General features: G+C 41.1%; 1 protein-coding gene across 1 annotated transcript in view; it reads left to right on the top strand.

Annotated features, from left to right (window-relative positions):
- Positions 1–19454, top strand: part of LOC138973266 (protein turtle homolog A-like) — a gene marked incomplete in the record, with an annotated part of 385171 nt that extends 365717 nt beyond the window's left edge. The window contains 5 exon segments of the mRNA XM_070345987.1: positions 4162–4242; positions 6036–6335; positions 10300–10443; positions 10849–10894; positions 15088–19454. Of these exon segments, the coding sequence (XP_070202088.1) occupies positions 4162–4242; positions 6036–6335; positions 10300–10443; positions 10849–10894; positions 15088–17014 (2498 nt within the window).
- Positions 19455–22659: the final 3205 nt, after the last annotated feature.

Here is a 22659-nt window from a genome sequence, read left to right as displayed (position 1 = left end):
TATCTATCTATCTATCTATCTATCTATCTATCTCTGTCTCTTTCTCTCTTGCTCTCTCACACTGTTTGCATACAGATTGTAAAATATAACATGGATCCTGTGTATTGTACATTATATAATTGTAGCTATAATATATTCCAGGAACACAACAATAATTTCAGTCACTTAAAAAAACAAACTCAAAGTGTGAGAAGGGCCACGTTTTTTGTCATGTCAGCGTAAGCACAGTAAAACATTTGCAAAGCTGCTCTTGAGTTGCACGCGATTTGTGTCAGTGCAGGTGCTGTCAGAAGTAAGGAAGCTAATGCAAAAGCGAAGAGAAGTTCGTGCATCGAAGCTTTTTATCAGGTGTTTAGCATTAAATGTAGCCCTCATACCATGCTTTGCGATCTGCGACAAAATACATGCACCAGCGAGCATTTCTATACTTTGCTGAGGCATCTGCAACTTTTTTTTCATTCCCCAAAACGAAGCAAGAAGCCAGCATCGAGTATTTCTGGTACTGAGACAGTTGTAAGGAAATGAGCCTAGCCTTTGTGTGGCCAAAGTAAAAACAATATTTTTCATAAACTAGCTCAGTTATAAACTTATACAACTGTTTTGGACCAAGAAGAATTCAAGTAAGTGTGAACAGAATAGAAAACGGTGTTCCTTTTGCGTTTAAGGTGTGTGACATTGTTATTCTCTTCCAGACCCGGACCGCAAGAACAGACCTCGATCCACTACTGTTAGAGCCGATGGTACACACTCTTCGCCAAGTTTTATTATACCCCCTCAGCAATCCCACCCTGCCATACCCCCCTCTCTGCTCTCGCTGTTCTGTCATTTAGGGCATTTACAAAGTGTGTCCCTTCCCCCCTTCTCTTTCTCTCCTTCTCAGTCTTGTTATCTGTAAGATTTATGTTAGTAGATAGTTTATAATGATGATCAATCTTTTTATGATCAGCGCAGGTTAACTTCGATCAGAGTAGATAGTAAAATGATGATTGGTCTTTTTATGATCAACTCTCGTGAAGTTGTATTTTTAAACTGGTTCTAGTAGGTTAATATCGGTAGATGTTATTTTATTTTCGTATATCTCTGCACTCTGTTGAGGTATTTCTTTGGGTTATTGAACATAGGGTTTTAAATGACGATGAATCATTCATTGCTTATGAACATGCAGCTTTTTTGTATTTGTAAGGATCAAAGTGTTTTAATTTTTTTATCAAAAGAAAGATATAATGTGTGTTTATTTGATTGTGAAACATAGTTTTCAATCAGTAAGCTTTTTTCAGTAGCTGTTAGGACATTACATTGCAAGTTTAAGGATTTGTTGTTCTTTGGAATGAAAGCTGAACGACAGCTTTCAACAATTATGAGACAGCATGGATGGTACAGTGTACTGGGAAGAATTAAGGTCACTAGCAGGAAGACAATACTGTGTTGGGTATGTTTATGTACAAGGGAGGTTTTGGAGTTAGAAAGAAAATAGCATGTGCAAGAAGCATGCGCTACAGGATTTATTCAGCAGCATGAACTTAGATATTTGCGTTTTTAATGCAATTTTTTTAAGTAGAATTAATTAGCCTGCGATTGTAGTTAAAATTGGCGTGATAAATGTCTTTCTTTAGAAATCGACACTCTCAACTTTCATTGGCTTTCATCTACATATTATTTTGACTCACACCATTTGTCGTCCGCGCTCGTCTTGTGATTGGTTTGCTCTTTATGTTTGCGTTACTTTTACATTGCATTGCGTTGCGCGTGCGGCATTTCTTTGTCCTTGACCTGAATTGGTTTTGCCTGTGCATCATGGGCATGGCATGGCACTTGTGACATTGACCTATATTCTTTTTGAACTTGACGTATATTATGCATGTAATGTATGAATTGTGTTTGACAAATTGGGTTTTTTCCAGTAATGTACATCTGTCACCAATACAATAATTGATTTGATTTTTTTACTCCAGGCATGAGAACAGGGTCGGCTGTATGAGACTCGAATGCATGATTCAACTGTTATGTATCTCTCATTTGTGGTCTGAATGATCTCCAAACTGTGTGTAACGTACTTTTGAATACTGCTGGTACTTGTATTCGTTCTTTTTCAAAGTGGCTCAGTGGATTCAGTTGCAATCTTTGTTGTTGACATGTTATAGACAGTGGTATCGTAATTAGGTCTTTAGCATACCACTACACTGTATTAGGGCTTTTTATGCTAATTGTGGTAATATCTGTTCTCAGTGTGTGTTGTGTGGCATGCGATTTGCACATTCGTCATGCAATGTGAAAATGATGTCACCCTTCTCAAGTAGCTGTTCCTTGCTTTTGTGAATATAGATTTCAGTTCTCGAAAAATCAGGTTTGGACTTCTGTATTATGGTTTAGTAATCTGCACATATCCACGCATTGCTGTAGTTCCACAACTGCAGTTTTAGTCAAGCAATATTGTGCTAATGTGAACAGTATATCTAGTGATGCAATATTGTGGTTCTGTCAGCTGCACTTTGTGCAAAATTGTGGCGTGTGAATTGCACCTTAGATGTGCAATGTGGTTTTGTAATGTGGGTTGCACATGCGTGCAATGTGTGATGTGGGATGAAAACGTCTCTGGCATGTCTCCGTGTAACGAATCTGTTAAAAACGGAATGTTTCATAACAGGGTGTGATCCAGGGGTAGAAGTACTGGGTAATGTTTAGCCATTAAAAGGATAAAAGAGTTTAGTTTTACTTTGGTAAAGGTACAGATACAGCAAGCAGTTTAGCATGATCAGTGGAAGTTGAAAAACTCTGTTGGGGTCCCCAACCCCCCCCCCCCCCCCCCCCCCCGACTCCATCAACGTTGTTTTCCAAAAAATATGACACTCATCTGGAATACTTTAACATGAGGGTGAACCCAATTGATAATATAGACATTCTCTCGAAGGCAACATATCGCCTTTATAGCGTTTTGCAATGTTCACTATTATTATGTGTTTATGAGACCTACTTTTTTTTAAAGGAATTTGCTTTGATCCCCATTTTTGAGTCACTTGAGAAAAAGTGACTCTATGTAATCGGTCAGTGATAGTCTGTCCGGCCGGCCGGCCGGCGGCCGGCCGTAGACACCACCTTAACGTTGGACTTTTCTCGGAAACTATCAAAGCGATCGGGCTCATATTTTGTTTAGTCGTGACCTCCAATGACCTCTACACTTTAACGATGGTTTCGTTGACCTTTGACCTTTTTCAAGGTCACAGGTCAGCGTCAAAGGAAAAATTAGACATTTTATATCTTTGACAAAGTTCATCGGATGTGATTGAAACTTTGTAGGATTATTCTTTACATCAAAGTATTTACATCTGTAGCCTTTTACGAACGTTATCAGAAAAACAAGGGAGATAACTAGCCTTTTCTGTTCGGCAACACACAACTTAACGTTGGGCTTTTCTCGGAAACTATAAAAGTGACCGGGCTCAAATTTTATGTGAACGTGACTCATTGTGTTGTGAATAGCAATTTCTTCCTGTCCATCTGATGCCTCATATAATATTCAGAACTGCGAAAGTGACTCGATCGAGCGTTTGCTCTTCTTGTTAAATATGTGCAGGAATCAGTTGCTAATTAACAAAAATAATACTTCCCAATAGTTGGAGCATTCAGAGTTCTAAATCCAAAACGTGCGAAGTGGAACGGTCATTGAGTCGACTAGGTACATTCGAGAAACAGAAAGAAAAAGAGAAAATGTCTTCTTAACTTTTGTAATAAAATGTATGACCCGAATCCGACTAGTGTCTGAAGAAAAGCACATATGTTTGTGTCTTTACCAACCCCTACCACATTTGGGTTACGGGTTACTTTCCCCTAAAAATAAGTTAGAAACCCATAAGCAAGATGTGTAAATAACAAATATAATCCCTTGGGTAAAAGACGTAACTAAGGAATGCTGGTGTGTTTTGTTAGAATCTGATGTTTTACTCATTGCCCGTTTTTCTAACCACTTCTTTATTCTTTTCTTTGAATAACCAACTGCTCTGCTATTTTTTTCTTCTGTTTTTTTTTTTTTTTTTTTTTTTTTTGGGGGGGGGGGGGTATCTTTTATCTTTCTTTTGCATATTTTCATGCATTGCCCTGGCCAATTTCAGGAACTAAGTGATCGAGAGCTTTGTGTGACCTTTTTGATTTTCATGCTGTTGCTAGGTTACAACCCTGATCTTGTGACGGCTTTACCCATGGATGAGAACGGGGAACCATACATCCCGAATGTGACTCGGCCCTTGGGTTAGTATAAAACTCTGTGTGTGTGTGTGTGTGTGTTGGGTTGGGCTGGATGTCTGTATATATGTGTCTGTCTGTCTGTCTGTCTATTCATGTACTAATTCTTCTACCCAAGTACCTGTGTGAAATTTGGTCTTTCCCCTGTGCTAAAAACATGTTTGCTGCCTGTTGTGTATTTTATTCCTTCACTTCAAAGATTGATAGATCGAGCTGTTCTGGTGAATGTTTCATTTTGTTTATGGAAAATGTTATTGATAATTTTGATTATGTTTTCCTTTGTGTGTGTTTTTGTGTGTGTGTGGGTTTTTTTTTCTTTGCTACGATTCACATATAAACTCCAAGATGAAAGTGTACACATTCTTGCAACTTTGCATTCCATTTTGTAACGTACTAGCACTTGGCCTTGTGTTAAAAGAGGAAAGGAAGCAAAATGTGATGGTTTAGCGGTTTTGTAGAAGAAAAGAAGACATTAATCCGGTTCGTCTCTGTTTAACGTGTCCTCTCGTCATCAGCAGCATCGTTGTCAACGTTAGACATTACCTTCATCCTCAATGTCACATCTTTTTTCCGAGAGCTAATATATATATTTGTGTTCTTGTTCGTTTGTTTATTTGTTTGTTTACTGTCTTTCTTTCTTTTTTTCTTTTTTTACATTTAGTCAAGTTTTGACTAAATGTTAGAGGGGGGAATCGAAACGAGGGTCGTGGTATATGTGTGTGTGTGTGTGTGTGTGTGTGTGTGTGTGTGTGTGTGTGTGTAGAGCGATTCAGAGTAAACTACTCGACCGATCTGTATGAAATTTTTCATGAGAGTTCCTGGGTATGATATCCCCAGACCTTTTTTTCATTTTTTCGATAAATGTCTTTGATGACGTCATATCCGGCATTTTGTAAAAGTTGAGGCGGCACTGTCACACCCTCATTTTTCAATCAAATTGATTAAAATTTTGGCCAAGCAATCTTCGATGAAGGCCGGACTTTGGTATTGCATTTCAGCTTGGAGGCTTAACATTTAATTAATGACTTTGGTCATTAAAAATCTGAAAATTGTAATTAAATTTTGTTTTTTTATAAAACGATCTAAAATTACGTTTATCGTATTCTTCATCATTTTCTGATTCCAAAAACATATAATTATGTTATATTCGGATTAAAAACAAGCTCTGAAAATTAAAAATATAAAAATTATGATTGAAATTAAATTTCCGAAATCGATTTAAAAACAATTTCATCTTATTCCTTGTTCGTTCCTGATTCCAAAAACATATAAATATGATATGTTTGAATTAAAAACACGTTCAGAGAGTTAATAAGAATAGAGATATAGAAAAGCGGGCTATCCTCCTCAGCGCAACCGCTACCGCGCTTTTCTGTATTGTTAATTTCACTGCCTTTGCCACGAGCGGTGGACAGACGATGCTACGAGTGTACGGTCTTGCAGAAAAAATGCTTTGCGTTCAGTTTCATTCTGTGAGTTTGACTGAGCTTGACTAAATGTTGTATTTTCGCCTAATGCGACTTGTTCTTTCTTTCTTTCTTTCTTGGTTTTTTTTTCTTTCTTTCTTGTTTTATGTTTATCTTCATGTATTTATTATTTTTTTCCTGATGGTGTTTGATAGGTGATTGTTTGATTGATTGATGATTTGATTATTTATTTATCTGTTTATCTATTTACTTGTATTAAGTATATATATGTGTTTATTCATTTTTTCATTTGTCAATTTTGTAGTTTCATGTTTTGATGATTTATTTTGAATTCGCCAATGTTCATCAACGTGTCTTTTGCCGTTGTGCCAGGGCCTCTCCCCACTCAGCCACGGAACGTGAGCACCACATTGAGAAACGGTAACAACGTCCTCATCACGTGGCTGCCACCCGTCAATTCCCCGGTACCCGTGTTTTGGTACGATGTAGACTACCGCTCTCCACCCGGATCTAACAACGTCTGGAGCCGTTACAACGGTCACGTGATGCACACGTCACCCACCCGGATGGAGCTTGAAGGACTGGAACCGGGTCTTTACGAAATTCGGGTGGTTGCGTATGGGGTGCTGGCATACATGTCCAGTTCTTCAGTGGTTGTGGACATTCCTGCGGGTAAGTTGAAAACACGATTTTGTTGTCTCTGTGTAAACTGAATACCTTTGATGTTAGAGTTTTTGGAGTAGTCTAAAGCCAGACTGTCCTTGATATCTGTCATTGTGGTTTTTGCCTTACGATTTTGAAGTGTAGTGGGTGCTATGTTTGTGTATTGGTTAATTATTGCCAATTTGGTAGGGTGTTCAGGGTTGGTGGGAGAGAGAGTGTGTGTGTGTGTGTGTGTGTGTGTGTGTGTGTGTGTGTGTGTGTGTGTGTGTGTGTGTGTGTGTGTGTGTGTGTGTGTGAAGAATGTTGGACCTTGCTGGTGCATTTGACGATTATTTGTCGGTATGATTTTGAACAGCACCACCATCGAGGAGCAGCCCAAGCAACACTGATTCCAGTTCGGGTATATGTCTTGCTCAACAGCCACCCGTTTATTGTCATATCTGTCCACACACTCTTGGCTTCTGTCCATGGTTTTCAGTTGGCCATCCCCTGTTTAGCCCCATGTGAGTTTCGTCGTCACACTGAAGGAATCTCAAAATCGTCAACCTCATAATATAATTGCCTAAGTCATTTCATTTTTAGTGAAAAATCTGTCTATCTTACTTTAGAAATAAGTTGCCTATCACGAGCGGGATAAGCGAGAGATAAAGAGCTGGCAGCAACGTTTTCAATTAGCACAACGGCAGAACAACCCCCCAAAAGCTTTTGCATACCTTCACAATATCCGAACAAGTCTTCCTCCTCTGCTAAATGCTATAAAGTGCCCAACAAGAACGGCAGTTTTGCTTACGTAACCGTGGCAATGGTTTTAGAGGGTCTGAGAGTTTGTCCTGTCTAACACATGACAGGTACCCTTCCATGAGCTTCCCCTGTAGTCTCACTGCAGAAATGCCCAAAACTAAGTTATGTTTTTTTCTTATGAGCGTGACGAAATATTTACTCTTCTTTCAGTGTGTGACATCACTTCCACGGGGTTATATCTGGAGATAGCCTTCAGTTGTCTAGTAACATGTTGTCTTGCTCATTTGGTTCTTTCTATTCGCAACACTTCAGCTGAATGCAGGTGCTTCAAGAAGTTGCATCTTGTCAGCATGATTTTGTTTCTGTGGAATGTTGTGGTGCACTGATTTATAAACGCAGAAAAAAACTAGCTGTGAAATAGTAAGCATTAGACCTCTGTAACAGGGAGAAGCATACGATAATGACGCAGAGCAGTAATGACGAGATATTAAAATATAGACACTCAAAAAAGAGAGTGATGTGGAGTTAAGTCTTCTGACACCAGATCGAGAGACTTGTAACTTTGTGCAAGTGTTTTTGTTTGACAATAACAAAGCTGTTCAACTAAATGCCACACGATCATTCCAGAAAGCAGATGTGTTAAAGAAAGTGTTAATGAATAAATCTAACACAAAATATAAACCAATCTTTCTTTTTTTTTTGGTAGTACTTGCCGATGTGTAAAAAGTTTGTTTTGTAAAGTACTTTTTTGTTCATGCAGTTTTCTTTGTGATTTTTGTTACAATCGTGCCCTGTTCAGTTGCACATTAATACTTCCTGAAGATTTAGAGATAGTTTGTACTACATTGCATTATCTAATATGTCTATATGGTATACGCTGATATAAACATGAGTAATTTACCATCATTTTCAGCAGTAGAAGGGAATCGCGCCTATTGAAATTATGTATATTTGGTGCGGGTAAATGAAATAATTTTACCAACATTTTTCTGAGGGTTATATTGCGACAAAGGAAATGGTTTGATATCTTGTGATACCTAGCTTTTAGATGTATTTCCAGGGGACTGTATGTGGAACTATATGTGGCGCTTTTGCGAAGATTAGCAAAATGTTGTATTGGATAAAATGGTTGCTTAATACATAAACGATGTATTGGTATAAATGGCTGCTTAATGTACATGTGGTGAGGGAAACTATTAGTCAAAAGGGGCAAGGGAATTGAAGAACATTGCATGCTAAGTATAATAGTTTTTGCAAAGAGCTGACATGGCATTGCAGGAATCCAGAGAACTGAGCAGTATATTGCTCATTGGTGCGGAATGTTTTGCTGAGCATGATGTAATTTGGTGCTGGTGCCAAGATCAAAAATCTACCTTTTTAATGTTAAACCGTACATTTTCATATTCCATCTGTGGGCGGGAATGTAGCTCAGTCGGTAGCGCGCTGGATTTGTATCCAGTTGGCCGCTGTCAGCGTGAGTTCGTCCCCACGTTCGGCGAGAGATTTATTTCTCAGAGTCAACTTTGTGTGCAGACTCTCCTCGGTGTCCGAACACCCCCGTGTGTACACGCAAGCACAAGACCAAGTGCGCACGAAAAAGATCCTGTAATCCATGTCAGAGTTCGGTGGGTTATAGAAACACGAAAATACCCAGCATGCTTCCTCCGAAAGCGGCGTATGGCTGCCTATATGGCGGGGTAGAAACGGTCATACACGTAAAAGCCGTGGGAGTTTCAGCCCATGAACGAACAAACAAACATATTCCATCTGTCAACAAAAAGTAAAGATATCAGAAAACGATTCAGAAAGTTTGTTAGTAAAGCATTGGGAAGTATTGAAAGTTTTTTTTACAGTAATTAAACTTGACACACTTAAGTCTGATAGATCTGCACAATTAAAAAAACAAGTTTTGTCATTGGTGTTAATTTTACTAGAAACATATGTCTTGCTCTTCAAGTTTGTGCCTAGTGAATGCTATTGTTTTCCTGTAGATTTCTTGGTATTTTTAATAAGTGTTCATTTTGTTTTGTGACCAGATTTCCCTGCAAATTGTTTAGATTATTGTCTTTTTTTTCAGATATGACATTATATTTTTCCGGGAGCTGAATGTGTAACTTTGTCATTTTTGCAGTCAGCTAAGTCCATTAAATTCTGTCCATGTGTGTGTGTGGTTTGATGGGTTCACTCAGATTTGTTCGGTTTTTTGTTTGTGCATGTCTTGAGAAAGTAAGATTGGTTCTCAATGCAATGTGTGTACGGTGGTATTTGTGACTGTCCTTTGTTCCGGAATTGAATGAAAACATTCTTCTCTCAAAAAAAACTTTATGCACGAGAATGAATTGCTGTTTGCATTCTTAGCTGGAATTCTTTAAGGGTTCAATGGAAAAAAAACACCTGTGAAATAGTTAAAAGTTCAGTGCAATTCACATGGTAGTGATATATATCTTTCTTGTTGCAACATCCACCATCGAGGTTGCCAAAATCTTCTTTTATAATTTTCTGACAAGCGTCTTCCACCTCTTAGTTCAATAAAGCCCATTAGCGGAAATATCTTGTATCCACATTCCTGCATAATTTAAGATTATTTTCTTGTTAAGTATAAGCACCGAAATATATACCACCAACACGGGGCGGGGATATAGCTCAGTTGGTAGCGCGCTGGATTTGTATTCAGTTGGCCGCTGTCAGCGTGAGTTCGATCCCAGATTCGGCGCAAATTTATTTCACAGAGTCAACTTTGTGTGCAGACTCTCTTCGGTGTCCGAACCCTCCCCCCGTGTACACTACATTGGGTGTGCACGTTAAAGATCCCACGATTGACAAAAGGGTCTTTCCTGGCAAAATTGCTTAGGCACAGTTAATAATTGTCTACCTATACCCGTGTGAATAGGCCGTGAAAGGTAAATATGCGCCGAAATGGCTGCAATCTACTGGCCGTATAAAATTTCATCTCACACGGCATCACTGCAGAGCGCCTAGAACTGTACCCACGGAATATGCGCGATATAAGACTCATTGATTGATTGATTGATTGATTAAAAAATGTGTATCTGTACTATATCTTCCACCCCTGAATGTAAGAAAACCCATTTGTGGATATGTCTTGTTTGTACATTATTTGAAATTTCTTGGACTAAAATCTTCCACGTTTGACTGAAATAATGTCATTGGTTGACAGGTCTTGTTTTCACATTGCCGCATGACTTACACTTGTTCTTGTTTTGCCTTTCAGATGGTCGCTTGATACCAGACGCCATGATCGGCGGCATAGTTGGGGGTGTCCTCTTTCTTCTGGTTGCCGTCCTCTTAACTACCATGGCCATTATACATAGTCGGCGCAAAGACAGCAAATCTCGTAATGGTGCTACTAACTATGGTGCGTGCGTGTGGTTTCGCGTGCATGCTTCTTGTATGTGTGTGTGGGGGGGAGGGAAGTGTGTTTGTGTGCATGTATGTGTCTGTCTGTCTGTCTGTGTGTGTGTGTGTGTGTGTGTGTGTGTGTGTGTTTAACAGCCTGTCTGTCTGTTGTCTGTGTGTGAATTTTGCAGATCATTTGATATTGATATGCAAATATATCATTGCGAATTAACATTATCATACCTAAACATGAATACTGCATGCTGCAAACACTCTCAATCGCTGCCTTTTTGTGTGCAAAGAAGACAAGAAGATTATTGAATATTGGCCCATTGAAAATGTATGGTTTGTAAGTCAGAGTGTGTGTGTGTGTGTGGTTATTTTTTTCCATATCCTTTTTATCACGCCTCTGATTTTTTTGCAGCGGATGTATCATATGGGAAACCAGAAGACGTAAACAGCAAAATACAGTACGTATATGTTTTTGCATCGTTGAAATCCTTGTACAACAGTACTTCTATTGTAATTGTAAATAAAAAAGTGAAATTAAAATTGAAAACATATTCATGTTTGAATCAGTTGTGGTATATGTTATGGAATCTAACACAAAGTAGACAAAATTAACATATTACATGTATGCAAAGACGTCAGAATTTTTGTTCTTTTATGTTTTGTGATAATTCTAAGGGCAGATCAGTCATGGTCATGCAGTAATATTAAAGACAAACAATGAAGACAATTGTTTTCTTTTTTTTTAGATCAATGTTCAAACCTTTGGGAGTTCTTTTTTTCCCCATTGAAGTTATGTATATAAATCAACTAACAATATTTTCTCAAGACAGTCCCTCCTTATGTGAGCAGTGTTTGCATGTTAATGTCATTATTGTAAATTACTGTACATGTCTATATATTTGTACTCGCTGCGTATGCAGACGGAACCACAGAAAAGGTAAGGTATTACGAAACAATTAGTTGCATGGACTGTTTTGTTAAGAGTGGTTTTTGTTATAGTCATAAGTCTGATGTGTTTCCTGGGAATGAGCTTGAGTTTATTTTGTATTTTTTATTTGTAGAGTTTCTTAAAAAACAAATTCACAGAAAAGTTTCACTCTTCCACAACCTCGAATTTGGACACACACACACACACACACACCACACACACACACACACACACACACACACCACACACACACGCACACACACACACACACGCACACATATACACATACACACAAACACACATGCACGCACACACACACACACACACACACACACACCACACACACACATACACACTAGTACTCTTACACACTCACATGCATGTGCAACACAGATTGCCCTGAAAAACACTGACAAAGAGTCTCTAGTCTTTGCCTTTGGTTTCCGTGTTAAGTAAAATTAGAATTTTCTGATAAAGTACGGTTTAATTTGTGTGTATTTACATTTAGTCAAGTTTTGACTAAATGTTTTAACATAGAGGGGAATCGAGACGAGGGTCGTGGTGTATGTGTGTCTGTGTGTGTGTGTGTGTGTGTGTGTGTGTGTGTGTGTGCGTGTGTGTGTGTGTATGTAGAGCGACTCAGACTAAACTACTGGACCGATCTTTATGAAATGTGACATGAGAGTTCCTGGGAATGATATCCCCGGATGTGTTTTTCATTTTTTTCAATAAATACCTTTGATGACGTCATGTCCCGCTTTTTGTAAAAGTTGAGGCGGCACTGTCACACCCTCATTTTTTAATCAAATTGATTGAAATTTTGGCAAAGCAATCTTCGACGAAAGCCGGACTTTGGTATTACATTTCAGCTTGGTGGCTTAAAAACTAATGAATGAGTTTGGTCATTAAAAATCGGAAACTTGTAATTAATTTTTTTTTTTTAAACGATCCAAAAACAATTTCATCTTATTCTTCGTCATTTTCTGATTCCAAAAACATATACATATGTTATATTTGGATTACAAACAAGCTTTAAAAAATAAAAATATAATAATTATGATTAAAATTAATTTTCCGAAATGGATTTAAAAACAATTTCATCTTATTCCTTGTCGGTCCCTGATTCAAAAAACATAAAGATATGATATGTTTGGATTAAAAACAAACTCAGTAAGCTAAAAAGAATAGACATACAGAAAAGTGTGTTATCCTGCTCAGCGCGACCACTACCGCACTATTCTGCATGGCTTGTCGATTTCACTGCCTTTGCCACTAGCGGTGGGATGACGAAACTACGAGTATGTGGTCTTGGTGAAAAAAGCAGTGCGTTCAGTATCATTATGTGAGTTCGACAGCTTGACTAAATGTTGTTATTTCGCCTTACGCGACTTGTTTTTTTGTTGGTTTCAAGACACTTGTGTGTTTACTGTTCCTTGAACATGCAGCTTTATTTTATGTTCAGCTTTGCGCCTTTCCACCCTTACCCACTTCCGCTCTGTTCTCATTCATTGTTAATTTTCTTTCAGTAACAGCCTGAACGATTATTAATTTCATAGTTTTAATTGTTATTCTTCCTGAATGTGCCTGTTTTTGAATACAAATGTAATGGTATAAGGATCAATCTATGTTGCGGTTGACAATGACTAATTAATAGCTCAAACAGTTCATATATTGAGAATGTCTAAAATTTAATACAGATAATATCAGATGTTGCTGCACAGAAGCATCCTGCATTGCACTAGTATTTAGCGGTTTGTAACGTTAGTAATTGAAAGACTGTTCTAAAGGGATGTTTTAATCTCTCGTAAAATGGATTTTTAACTGCAAGACTATTTTGTGGACGAATTATATCTCTTATTAGCGTAGCGTAGTGTGAAAGACGATTCGGATTGATAGAGGAGAAGTGTATTGGGTATTGTTTCCCCCCGCGGGTTAGGGGGAAGAATTTACCCGATGCTCCCCAGCATGTCGTAAGAGGCGACTAACGGATTCTGTTTCTCCTTTTACCCTTGTTAAGTGTTTCTTGTATAGAATATAGTCAATTTTTGTACCCCCCGCGGGTTAGGGAGAAGAATTTACCCGATGCTCCCCAGCATGTCGTAAGAGGCGACTAACGGATTCTGTTTCTCCTTTTACCCTTGTTAAGTGTTTCTTGTATAGAATATAGTCAATTTTTGTAAAGATTTTAGTCAAGCAGTATGTAAGAAATGTTAAGTCCTTTGTACTGGAAACTTGCATTCTCCCAGTAAGGTAATACATTGTACTATGTTGCAAGCCCCTGGAGCAAATTTTTGATTAGTGCTTTTGTGAACAAGAAACAATTGACAAGTGGCTCTATCCCATCTCCCCCCTTTCCCCGTCGCGATATAACCTTCGTGGTTGAAAACGACGTTAAACACCAAATAAAGAAAAGTATTGTTCTTGCTCAGAGAAAACAAATGACCCCCAGAACTTTTAAGAAGATACCCATGATTTTGTCTCAGTGTAAAACATCCTTGTGAATCTCCAATCTCATGTGTTTGTAAACAATGGTGTCAGCCTCTACAGATTTATCCCGGCTGAAACATGTGATAAGAGGCAACCTTCTATTTGAACATAAACTCTTAAAAATCTCTTAAAAAACGTAAAAACCTGTCAAGAAATTGTTTTCGTTGTGGAGGCAAGTTGCTGCAATGCATTTTGTTTCTAATTCGTGAGCTTTTACACACAAATTGTTAAGTACCAGGATCTGTATACGTTATAAGATTTTGCATATGTTTAGCGCCGAGGACTTTAAACATTTTGAATAGTATGTATACCATCATTTTAAACCCTGGCTGGTTTCTGTTCTGAATGGGAATTGTGTGCTGAATTAATTGCGTTGCTGACAACAGTGTCAATATGTGAAGTTAATTCAACTTTAACTTCCCGCTCTGCACAGGAAGCAGCCAGGCTGCTGATTTTAAACTGTGTCAAAGTAGAAGGAAGCTCTTGCCCCATGGTTGTTGACACGACTCTTTGCATACACTCTCTTTTTTCTCTTGATGTTCTACTGTAAACAGGCATGGGAATTGTCCGCCGAAAGGCAAATTTCAGCCGAATTATTTTTTGTTCCGCCGAAATAATAAATGGGGGAGGCAAAAATGGTTCTGAAAACTGAATTTAATGGCAAACTTGGAGCTCAGATGACACCAAATTGCACAATTTGGGTTCTTTGGAGAACATTTTTTCCGGGGGAGCATACCCCCGGACTACTCTAGTGAGGCTAGGCGCATGGCGCCGTCGACTTTGATATTACTTACACATTTTCAGCCGCTTTTTACTTTTTTCAATTCCCATGCCCGTGTAAAGTTGCTATTGTCATGTCTTCCCAATGGGAAAAGCCTTCTGAAGATGTTACTCCTATGCTGTAATTGTACAAACCTAAATCATTGAGTATATTTTATAATTTTGATATCCCTAGTTTAGGTGTTGTATCCAAAGTGTGCAATTTTTTTTAAATCGAGGAAGATTATCGTAAATTTTGCCTAACAGTACCCCCCCTCCCAAGACCAAAAAAACGGAGGAACATTAACAGAGGGTTTAAACGATCAATCTGTAAAAGAAAGTTGTCAACATGTGGGTGGGGGTGGTGGGTAGTCATAGATTGGAGGGTCTGAAAAGGGGAGGGGAGTTCTACTGTGCATAAGTAACAGACCAGAAAGTTTACCACCCAGACTGTTATCTTTGCTGTGGCTTTTGCAGGCAAGCTCCGCCAAAACGGGATCGTTGGCAACAGAATGGAGGAGGAGACATTGTGACGTCACTCGGCAACACGGACTCCATCTTCTTCCTGCCTCAGCCCCGCGACCCTCATATGACCTCCGACCCCAACTCGACGCTGGGTCGTGACCCCCGCCGCCGCTACGACCTTGACCCTGTGTACCAGAACGACCCCAGCTACCAAGTGACCCGCTCACCCCCTGCCCGACCCGTTTACGTGGAGCGTGACCCTTTCCCTGGGAGTGTCCGCGGACCCCACACACCTTTAAGCTACCAGGGATCCCAGCCTTTGATTGTCAATGACCAGGAGCCTCTGGTTTCATCCATGCCCAGGCCCCGCTCACGGAGCCACCCGAGCGAGAGGAGTCACCGGTATCCAAGTGACCCCTACGACCCCCGCAGCCCTCTGCCGCGCCAGGGGGAGCTTGGCTACCCGGAGTATCCTTACCGCTACCCGAGAGAGTCAGACTACCCGTACCCGAGACTCCCCCCTTCACAGCCTCCTCCGCCTTACCGCAGCTCAGGGGGTTCGGGGGGTTCTGACTACCCGCCTAAACCTGCCAGGGTGTACGATAGACCTCAGAGAGATTCCGATCGTAGAGGCCCTGACGGACCTCAGAGGCCTTTGAGGGGTTATGATGGACCTATGCGGGGTGAGGAGGAGCCTCACAGAAGCCCAGGGTATGTTGGGCCTCAGCGAGGAGGGTACGACGGCCCTTTCCAAAGTTTTCAGAGTGACGATGACGATGTGTTCCCGCCAGGCTCTCACCCTTCAGCACCTCCGCTTTCAGGACGGCCGGGGAGTCTGCCCCGCCACAGCTCAATGAAGCCCGGCTTGCAGACTTACCTGACCGAGGAAGAGCCTCCAGCCTTCACCGTCGGTGACATCAGCTCTGTTCTGGATCCGCCTCAGGACCAGTCCACCCTCCCCCACCACTCCCATCCCCACTCCTCCCTCCCACCTCCTCGACGGTCATGGCAGCCTTCCCAAGAGTCGTCCCGCTCCAACCAGCCTCCTTCTTATTCCGTGGATGTGAGTGGTGAAGGTAGGTCTCCCCCTGCCGGTCTTGGGGACAAACCGCTAGCGAGGGTGTGGCCGTCGCCCAAGACTGCGGATGACAGCAGTGACAGCAGTGGAAGACCATTAGGCTACACGCGAGACCAGCTGCACGATGTTGTGGATAGACTTAGGCACGCGCCAAGGTCGCGCTCAGCCCCTGGTGATAGGTACTTGGACGTCTCTGCCCAGGGAAGTGTGAAGGGGAGTGGGAGGGACCTGCATTCTCCTTACCGTCGTGAAGGCTCAGAACCTCCTCCTGGAGAACGAGGGAGGCAGAGTCCTGCTGCTTTACCGCACGGCTACCCTCCTTCTCACGCTCCCCTGGGGCAGCGTTACCCAGAAGACAGCACTAGCAGCGGCATAGGAAGCAGGAACACCTCTCAGAGCACTAGCGGCTCTCTGAGGCCCAGACCCAAACCCTCAGGCAACTCCCTCAGCTCTCTCCTCACGCCTCAGGAATCCTCGCTGGCTGACTCCTCCCACCCTTACCTCGACCCTTACAACAGCCTCAGGCGGGACACCTCGGCTGATGAGAACTACGAGTTCGACCACCTCCCCGCGTTGGAGGATGACATTCTGGACGATCTTCAGCGTTACTCTCGCCTGGCGGGCGCGGGGAATCGGGGCCAGGTCCCCCCGGGGGAGGTCATGAGGGAACTGTACCCCAAACCTCGGCGGCAGAGCCAGTACGCCAACGCCAACGAGCGGTTCCAGAAACTTCGGGAAGAGTTCCATCAATACAGGCAGCAACAGGAGTCCAACTCTCCTCCCTACTCGGGCCCTCCCCAGCGCTCAACCCCACCCTCACAACAGGAACCTTTGTACCCCATGGATAGTGAAATGTTGTGATATAGGTCAGGTGTGTGAAGGTCGGGGGTTACTGTTACAAAGCCTTGATAAGGATCTCACAACGTGAACAGTGGGCCTTTCCGTCACAGCTTGAGGTTTTGCTCGTACTCTTGATAATTAATGGTTGTGGTTGTGGTAAAAGACTTCAGAATGATTTCAATGGGAGAACACATTTTCGCTGTTGCAAAGAAAGACGTAGGGTGATTGGACTTGTGTTGGATGTTGTGGTTTTGGAGAAAGTGTTAGGTTCGATTGAACCAGACGACGGTCAGTTTCAAGAAGTTAAGCGTTAGGACTTTAACAGCAATCATCGTTTTTGAAACAGCAGAATTCTTTGCCTTCCGTGAAAGGCTTTCTGTTAGATTGAAAAGAATGTGGTTGAATTTTGACAACTTGTTTGTTTTCATAAAAAGCCTTGCTCAGGTACTACGCAACACTATGTGTGGATCGAAGACGTTCAGAAGTCGTGAGCGAGGTGACAACTGTCAATCATTCCATCTTGATAAGAATCCCTGACAGTCAAACAGTCAGTGAAACTCATTACGAAGAAGATTGCTGAAGTTTTCGATTGTGACTTCTTGATTACACAAGGGCCATGTCTGTAGTCTGATATATCACAGCAACATGCACAGACGAAAGCCACGTTTCTTTTTTTTCATGGTGCAAGAGATATATGGGAGCAAAATGAAAATTATTCTGTGTTGTCAACAATGGTCAATTTTACAAAAACACTTTCTTGTCTGTACTTTCACGGAAATTGGCCTTTTCGGCTGTGCTACTGTTACAGATTAGACATGGTTAATGCTCGATAATTTTAGAATACCAGGAACCACAGCCTGCCCCTTCTTTGGAACAAGGATACACTACATTTTATCACAGAGCTTCTGGTCACAGCAAACGAGGCTTCATGCACTCTCGCAGCAACTTCTGTAAACTGATAAGTAAAGCGTTGTGATTAGAAGTTTGTCTTTAATGTTGCACAAAAGTATTCCGGTCACAGCAGTAGGATGACAGCTGTCCTATATGTGTGGGTCTGTTATTGCATGATGTGGTAAGAGATTGGTTGTGCTTAAATTTAATTCATTATCATGTTTTGTTCCAAGCGCATTGTCAATCTATTTCTTTGATCGCGGCAGTTTATTGTGAATGGTCAGTTTACGTACATTGATATCAAACCACGAACATTGGTTAAGTCATATATAGAACCCGGACATAAACGTACACAGCTAAGATGGTGCCATCTTGCTCCTTTTGTGAAGTGTTTGATACATGTTTTCTGTTTCATATAGTTGTATTCAGTTGAATTTTATTTTATTTGACCTTGTGCCTAAATATGCTTAGATTAAATGGTCTTAATGGTATTTGTTATTGTGTTGTTTATTTCGTTGACCATTATTTTACACTGAGCAACTGCAAGTACAGTATTGGAGGGGTGAATGGTATTACTTCACAGTACATGTGGAGTACTCAAGAGTACAGGATTGCCCACACATCACTTTTAGTGCAATGTGGCATATGCTCCATTTGCAGTTATATTTGAGTTTGATTCAGATATTAGCGGGAACAAACGAAGATTGTACGTTGCCCACTGATAGACTTCCGTTGTGCATTGCTGTCTTCGGCAAAAACAACAACAAAAGCCAAAAGAAACGAAAAGCAAGACAACATAGAAGTGGCTGCTGCATGTACTGTGATTTTTTTCCTTTCTTTCTGACATACCTTTTGGGATGCATACATGGCAATAGGTTAACAAAAATGCTATTCAGTACTCTACGTTCTTTTTCTTGCTATGATGGTTTTTTTCATGTATTTAGAAATTAGTGTAGCTTTCCTTTTTTGGCAAAAAAACCACGCTAAGATACAATTTGTTGCAGCCTCACACGATGCCAGATTTCTGATTATTTCATTTGGAATTAAATTTCTGTTGTTAACAAAAGGATGAAACCTGTTAACATTTTGATGCAAAGTTAATCTGATATTTTAAGATGTGTTTTTTTGCTATTATGCTGGAACCCAATTAGGTAAAGGCAGGCTCATGATTAAATCCCACGTAAATTGGTTCATCACCATACTGCTTTATGAAGAAAGGAACCCATGGCATAAACATTGTACTTTGATTAACATTTGTTTGTGAGATTAATTGGGTTGAACTATTCCATTTAACAAATAGTTTTGTCCCTTTTTTGTCTGGAATATAAGGAGCTTTTAGCAAGTTCATTGGTGGTCGAAAACTATGTTGAGTAGAACTCTTGTTTTGCTTGTTTCAGAACCGGTGTATTTTGACTCGACTCTATGAATCAGTTCTGTAGAATGTTCTATTCATTTCCCTACAAAGCACATTGAATGGTACTTGATCTGGATCGATGATCTCTTGAAAATGACAGCAAGTGTATACAACGGTTTACTAAATTACTTCCAATCTGTTTTGCTTTGAATGTATTGTGACCAGACAAAAATCTAACTACTGGTACCTATGAGCTGCCGAAGATCCGGAATCAAACTTCTACCTTCGAGCTCATGGGGATCCAGTTTTCTTTGCGTAGTATTTTAGTTAGCGTCCCTTTTGTTTTCTTAATGCAACCTCTTTCCTGAAATTAGTAAATTGAGTGTTGCTCTAAAACTATATTTCTGTCCCTTTATTCCGACAGCTCAATAGTTTCAGTCAGAAATCTAAATAAATATAACTTTCTTCTCCGGTCTAGTTTCTTGTCACCTACTTTCTCCTCATGTTTAGTATTCGTACAATTTATCCTTGCGCCTTCCGAGTGGCTTTCCCACGGAGAGGGAGAGCGAAGCAAGAGTGTGCAAGATCTTTGTCCCAAGGTATGTAATATGATGCATTGTTATTTCATTATTGACGATGTATGCTCATTTGAGGCTTTTCTTCATGGTTTGTCGGTTAGAGCCATTTGAAGTGAAGTCAGGCAGTAAACATGTGCTTTTTCGACCGGTCTATGAAAATGTATACTGTAAACGGAATCAGCAATTAGCATTGATTTTTTTATGCTTTGGTTATTCCGATATGAGATAAGTGCGTAAATCAGCAGGAAACAGTTTCAGATGATTTTTAAGACTTTTCCCAAGCTAGGCATAGTGATCAAGTACAACCCCTTTTTCCCTTCTTCTTCCCCACTTTAGCTATTTTTTGGACGTATTTTTAGATTGTGACGTCAATAGATCTCGTGTAACCTGTGATGTCATAAAAAGGATTTCCATGCACAGACCCATGACGTCACCGGAAATGGTGTATTAGTTTACTCATAGAGTAGTGATGTCGTAGAAATGTGTGTAGTTGGGGAAACCCCTTTTTCAAAATGTAAACAGTTCTGTTTGATTTCTGAATGTCAGCAATCAAAGCTTAGATTCTTTTTATGAGACTTTATAACATTGTTAATCAAATTGTAAATTCGTTTTTGGAACATTATGAAATATTTCCATTGAACATTTGCACTTATACAGACACTCAGCCAGATCACATTCAAGCAATTGTAAAACACAGGCATTCCAACTCAAGGTTGTTTTATAATTTTATTTGAACTTGATTCTTGTATAATTTTATTAGAACAAATACTTACTAGTGTTTCTTGTATGTTTTCAGGCCCTTCAAATTTCAAACTTCTAGCTTCTAGCTTCTAGCTTGTATGTTTACAAGTTTACCGGAGGTTATGTCAAGTTAAATATGGAATAAAGAGCAAGAGAAATGGCAACGTCTTAGAGACTTCTTTGTCGTCTTTATTTTCCTCCTCCTCCTTCCACCCTTCTACAAGTGGCGTCGCCGACAACAGGATGGACACAGGGCCTTGTGGACGCGGGAACGACTTCAACAACTTTGAGGGCAGGATGGGCGCAGTAACACCGCGCAGGACAACAACATCCTGAACGACTTCAACAACTTTGAGGGCAGGATGGGCGCAGTAACACCGCGCAGGACAACAACATCCTGAACGACTTCAACAACTTTGAGGGCAGGATGGGCGCAGTAACACCGCGCAGGACAACAACATCCTGAACGACCTCAGCAACTTCGAGGGCAGGATGGGCGCAGTAACACCGCGCAGGACAACAACTACATCCTGAACGAGATCATGGCAGACGAAGCCGCGGAAGCTGTTGCGGCACTGCAACGAGAGGTTGCGGAACTTAAGAAGCAGCAAACCAAGCTGATTATCCTACCATCCGAACAGAGAGAAGTAAAAAAATTTTACGGACAAAACTTTGATAAATTTCAACAAGATATCGCGAGATTGCTGTCTGAAAGAAGCTTGGAAGAAGACGAACAGTATGATTTTATCATAAGACACGTGTCACAAGACGTGAGAGATGAGGTAGCCTGTAGGAATCCTGATAGAACGGCTGAAGCATTACTTCAAACACTACAAGATGCATTCGGAGAAAAAGACAATGTTAGCGACTTGCTAGAAAAGTTCTACTTAGTAAAACAGGTAGAGGGTGAAAGTATAACATCATTCTCACATCGTCTGAACAGTGCTTTCATGAAGTTGCAACAGAAACTGAAAGATGAGAAGCAGACAGCCATGGCTGCGGATGTATTGAGAGACAGGTTTGTCGGTGTGCTGACGAACAACTTCTTACGTAAGCAGTTGCGCGAGGAGATCGAGAGGAAGAAAGGCGTCACGTTCCTCGCTCTACGAGACCAAGCAGTAAGGTGGGCAGAAGAAGACTCTAGCAGTACGTCCGCTAGCAGCCAGAAAGTTTCCACCAACTTGGAGCTAGAAGCGAAGGTGACCGAGGTGTTGGACCTTCAACAACAGGTGCTGTCGGGATTGCAGAAGCTGACCACTCGAGTCGACCGGTTGGAGAGGAATCGGCGTCCTGACGACCGTGAAGGCGGCCAGCGCGACCCCGGCCAGAAGTTACCTTTCTCCAAGGATGGGCGGCCGTACTGTCTGGAGTGTGGGGTTCTGGGCCATATTCGGCGGTCATGCCCACAGTTAAACGGAGGGCCTCCACGGCGCAACTAAGGAGTCGGCACGTGGAGGATGATGAACTGAGCCGTGACTCCTTTCTCACCAGAGCTGTGGGGAAGAGCCCTAGAACGGTGGTAGACATTGGCGGCCACAAGATTCCTGCGTTGATTGACACGGGTTCCCAAGTTAGTTTAGTTAGCGAACGCGTGTTTGCTAAATTTTCACGCAACGTGAGATCAGTGCCATTAACCATGAAAGTAACAGCGGCAAATGGGTCAGAAATCCCATATGATGGTTATTTCGAATCTGATGTGATTGTGTGGGGACAGTTGGTCCGGAAAAAAGTTTTTCTTGTGGGAAAGGAGTCGGCCAGCAGTCAGTCTAGCGAAGACGTTATTATAGGCATGAACATTTTGAGCGAGTTGAAAGAATTCGAGTCGTGCCCAGAGCTGCTAGGGACAGCTAAAGTAGCCGGTAGAGACTCTGTTTTGATCCCTTCTGGATCCGCCGTCCGTGTACGTGTGGGTGGGTTGCGTGAGACTGACCTCCGGCCGTCTCAGGTTTTGATTGAGCCCCTACCCATTTCTCCCCATGGCTTGATTATACTGCCGACTGCGAGTGAAGTGCGTGGGAGAGATGTGTGGGTGCAAGTGGTGAATGTGAACGTAGAAGACATAATTTTGAAACCAAAGACAAGAATAGGCACTTTCCACTTTG

The sequence above is a fragment of the Littorina saxatilis genome, linkage group LG8, assembly GCF_037325665.1.
Source record: "Littorina saxatilis isolate snail1 linkage group LG8, US_GU_Lsax_2.0, whole genome shotgun sequence".
Lineage (NCBI taxonomy): Eukaryota > Metazoa > Mollusca > Gastropoda > Littorinimorpha > Littorinidae > Littorina > Littorina saxatilis.
The sequence above is the reverse complement of the archived record's forward strand: the minus strand, read 5'-3'. Positions and strand labels throughout refer to the sequence as shown.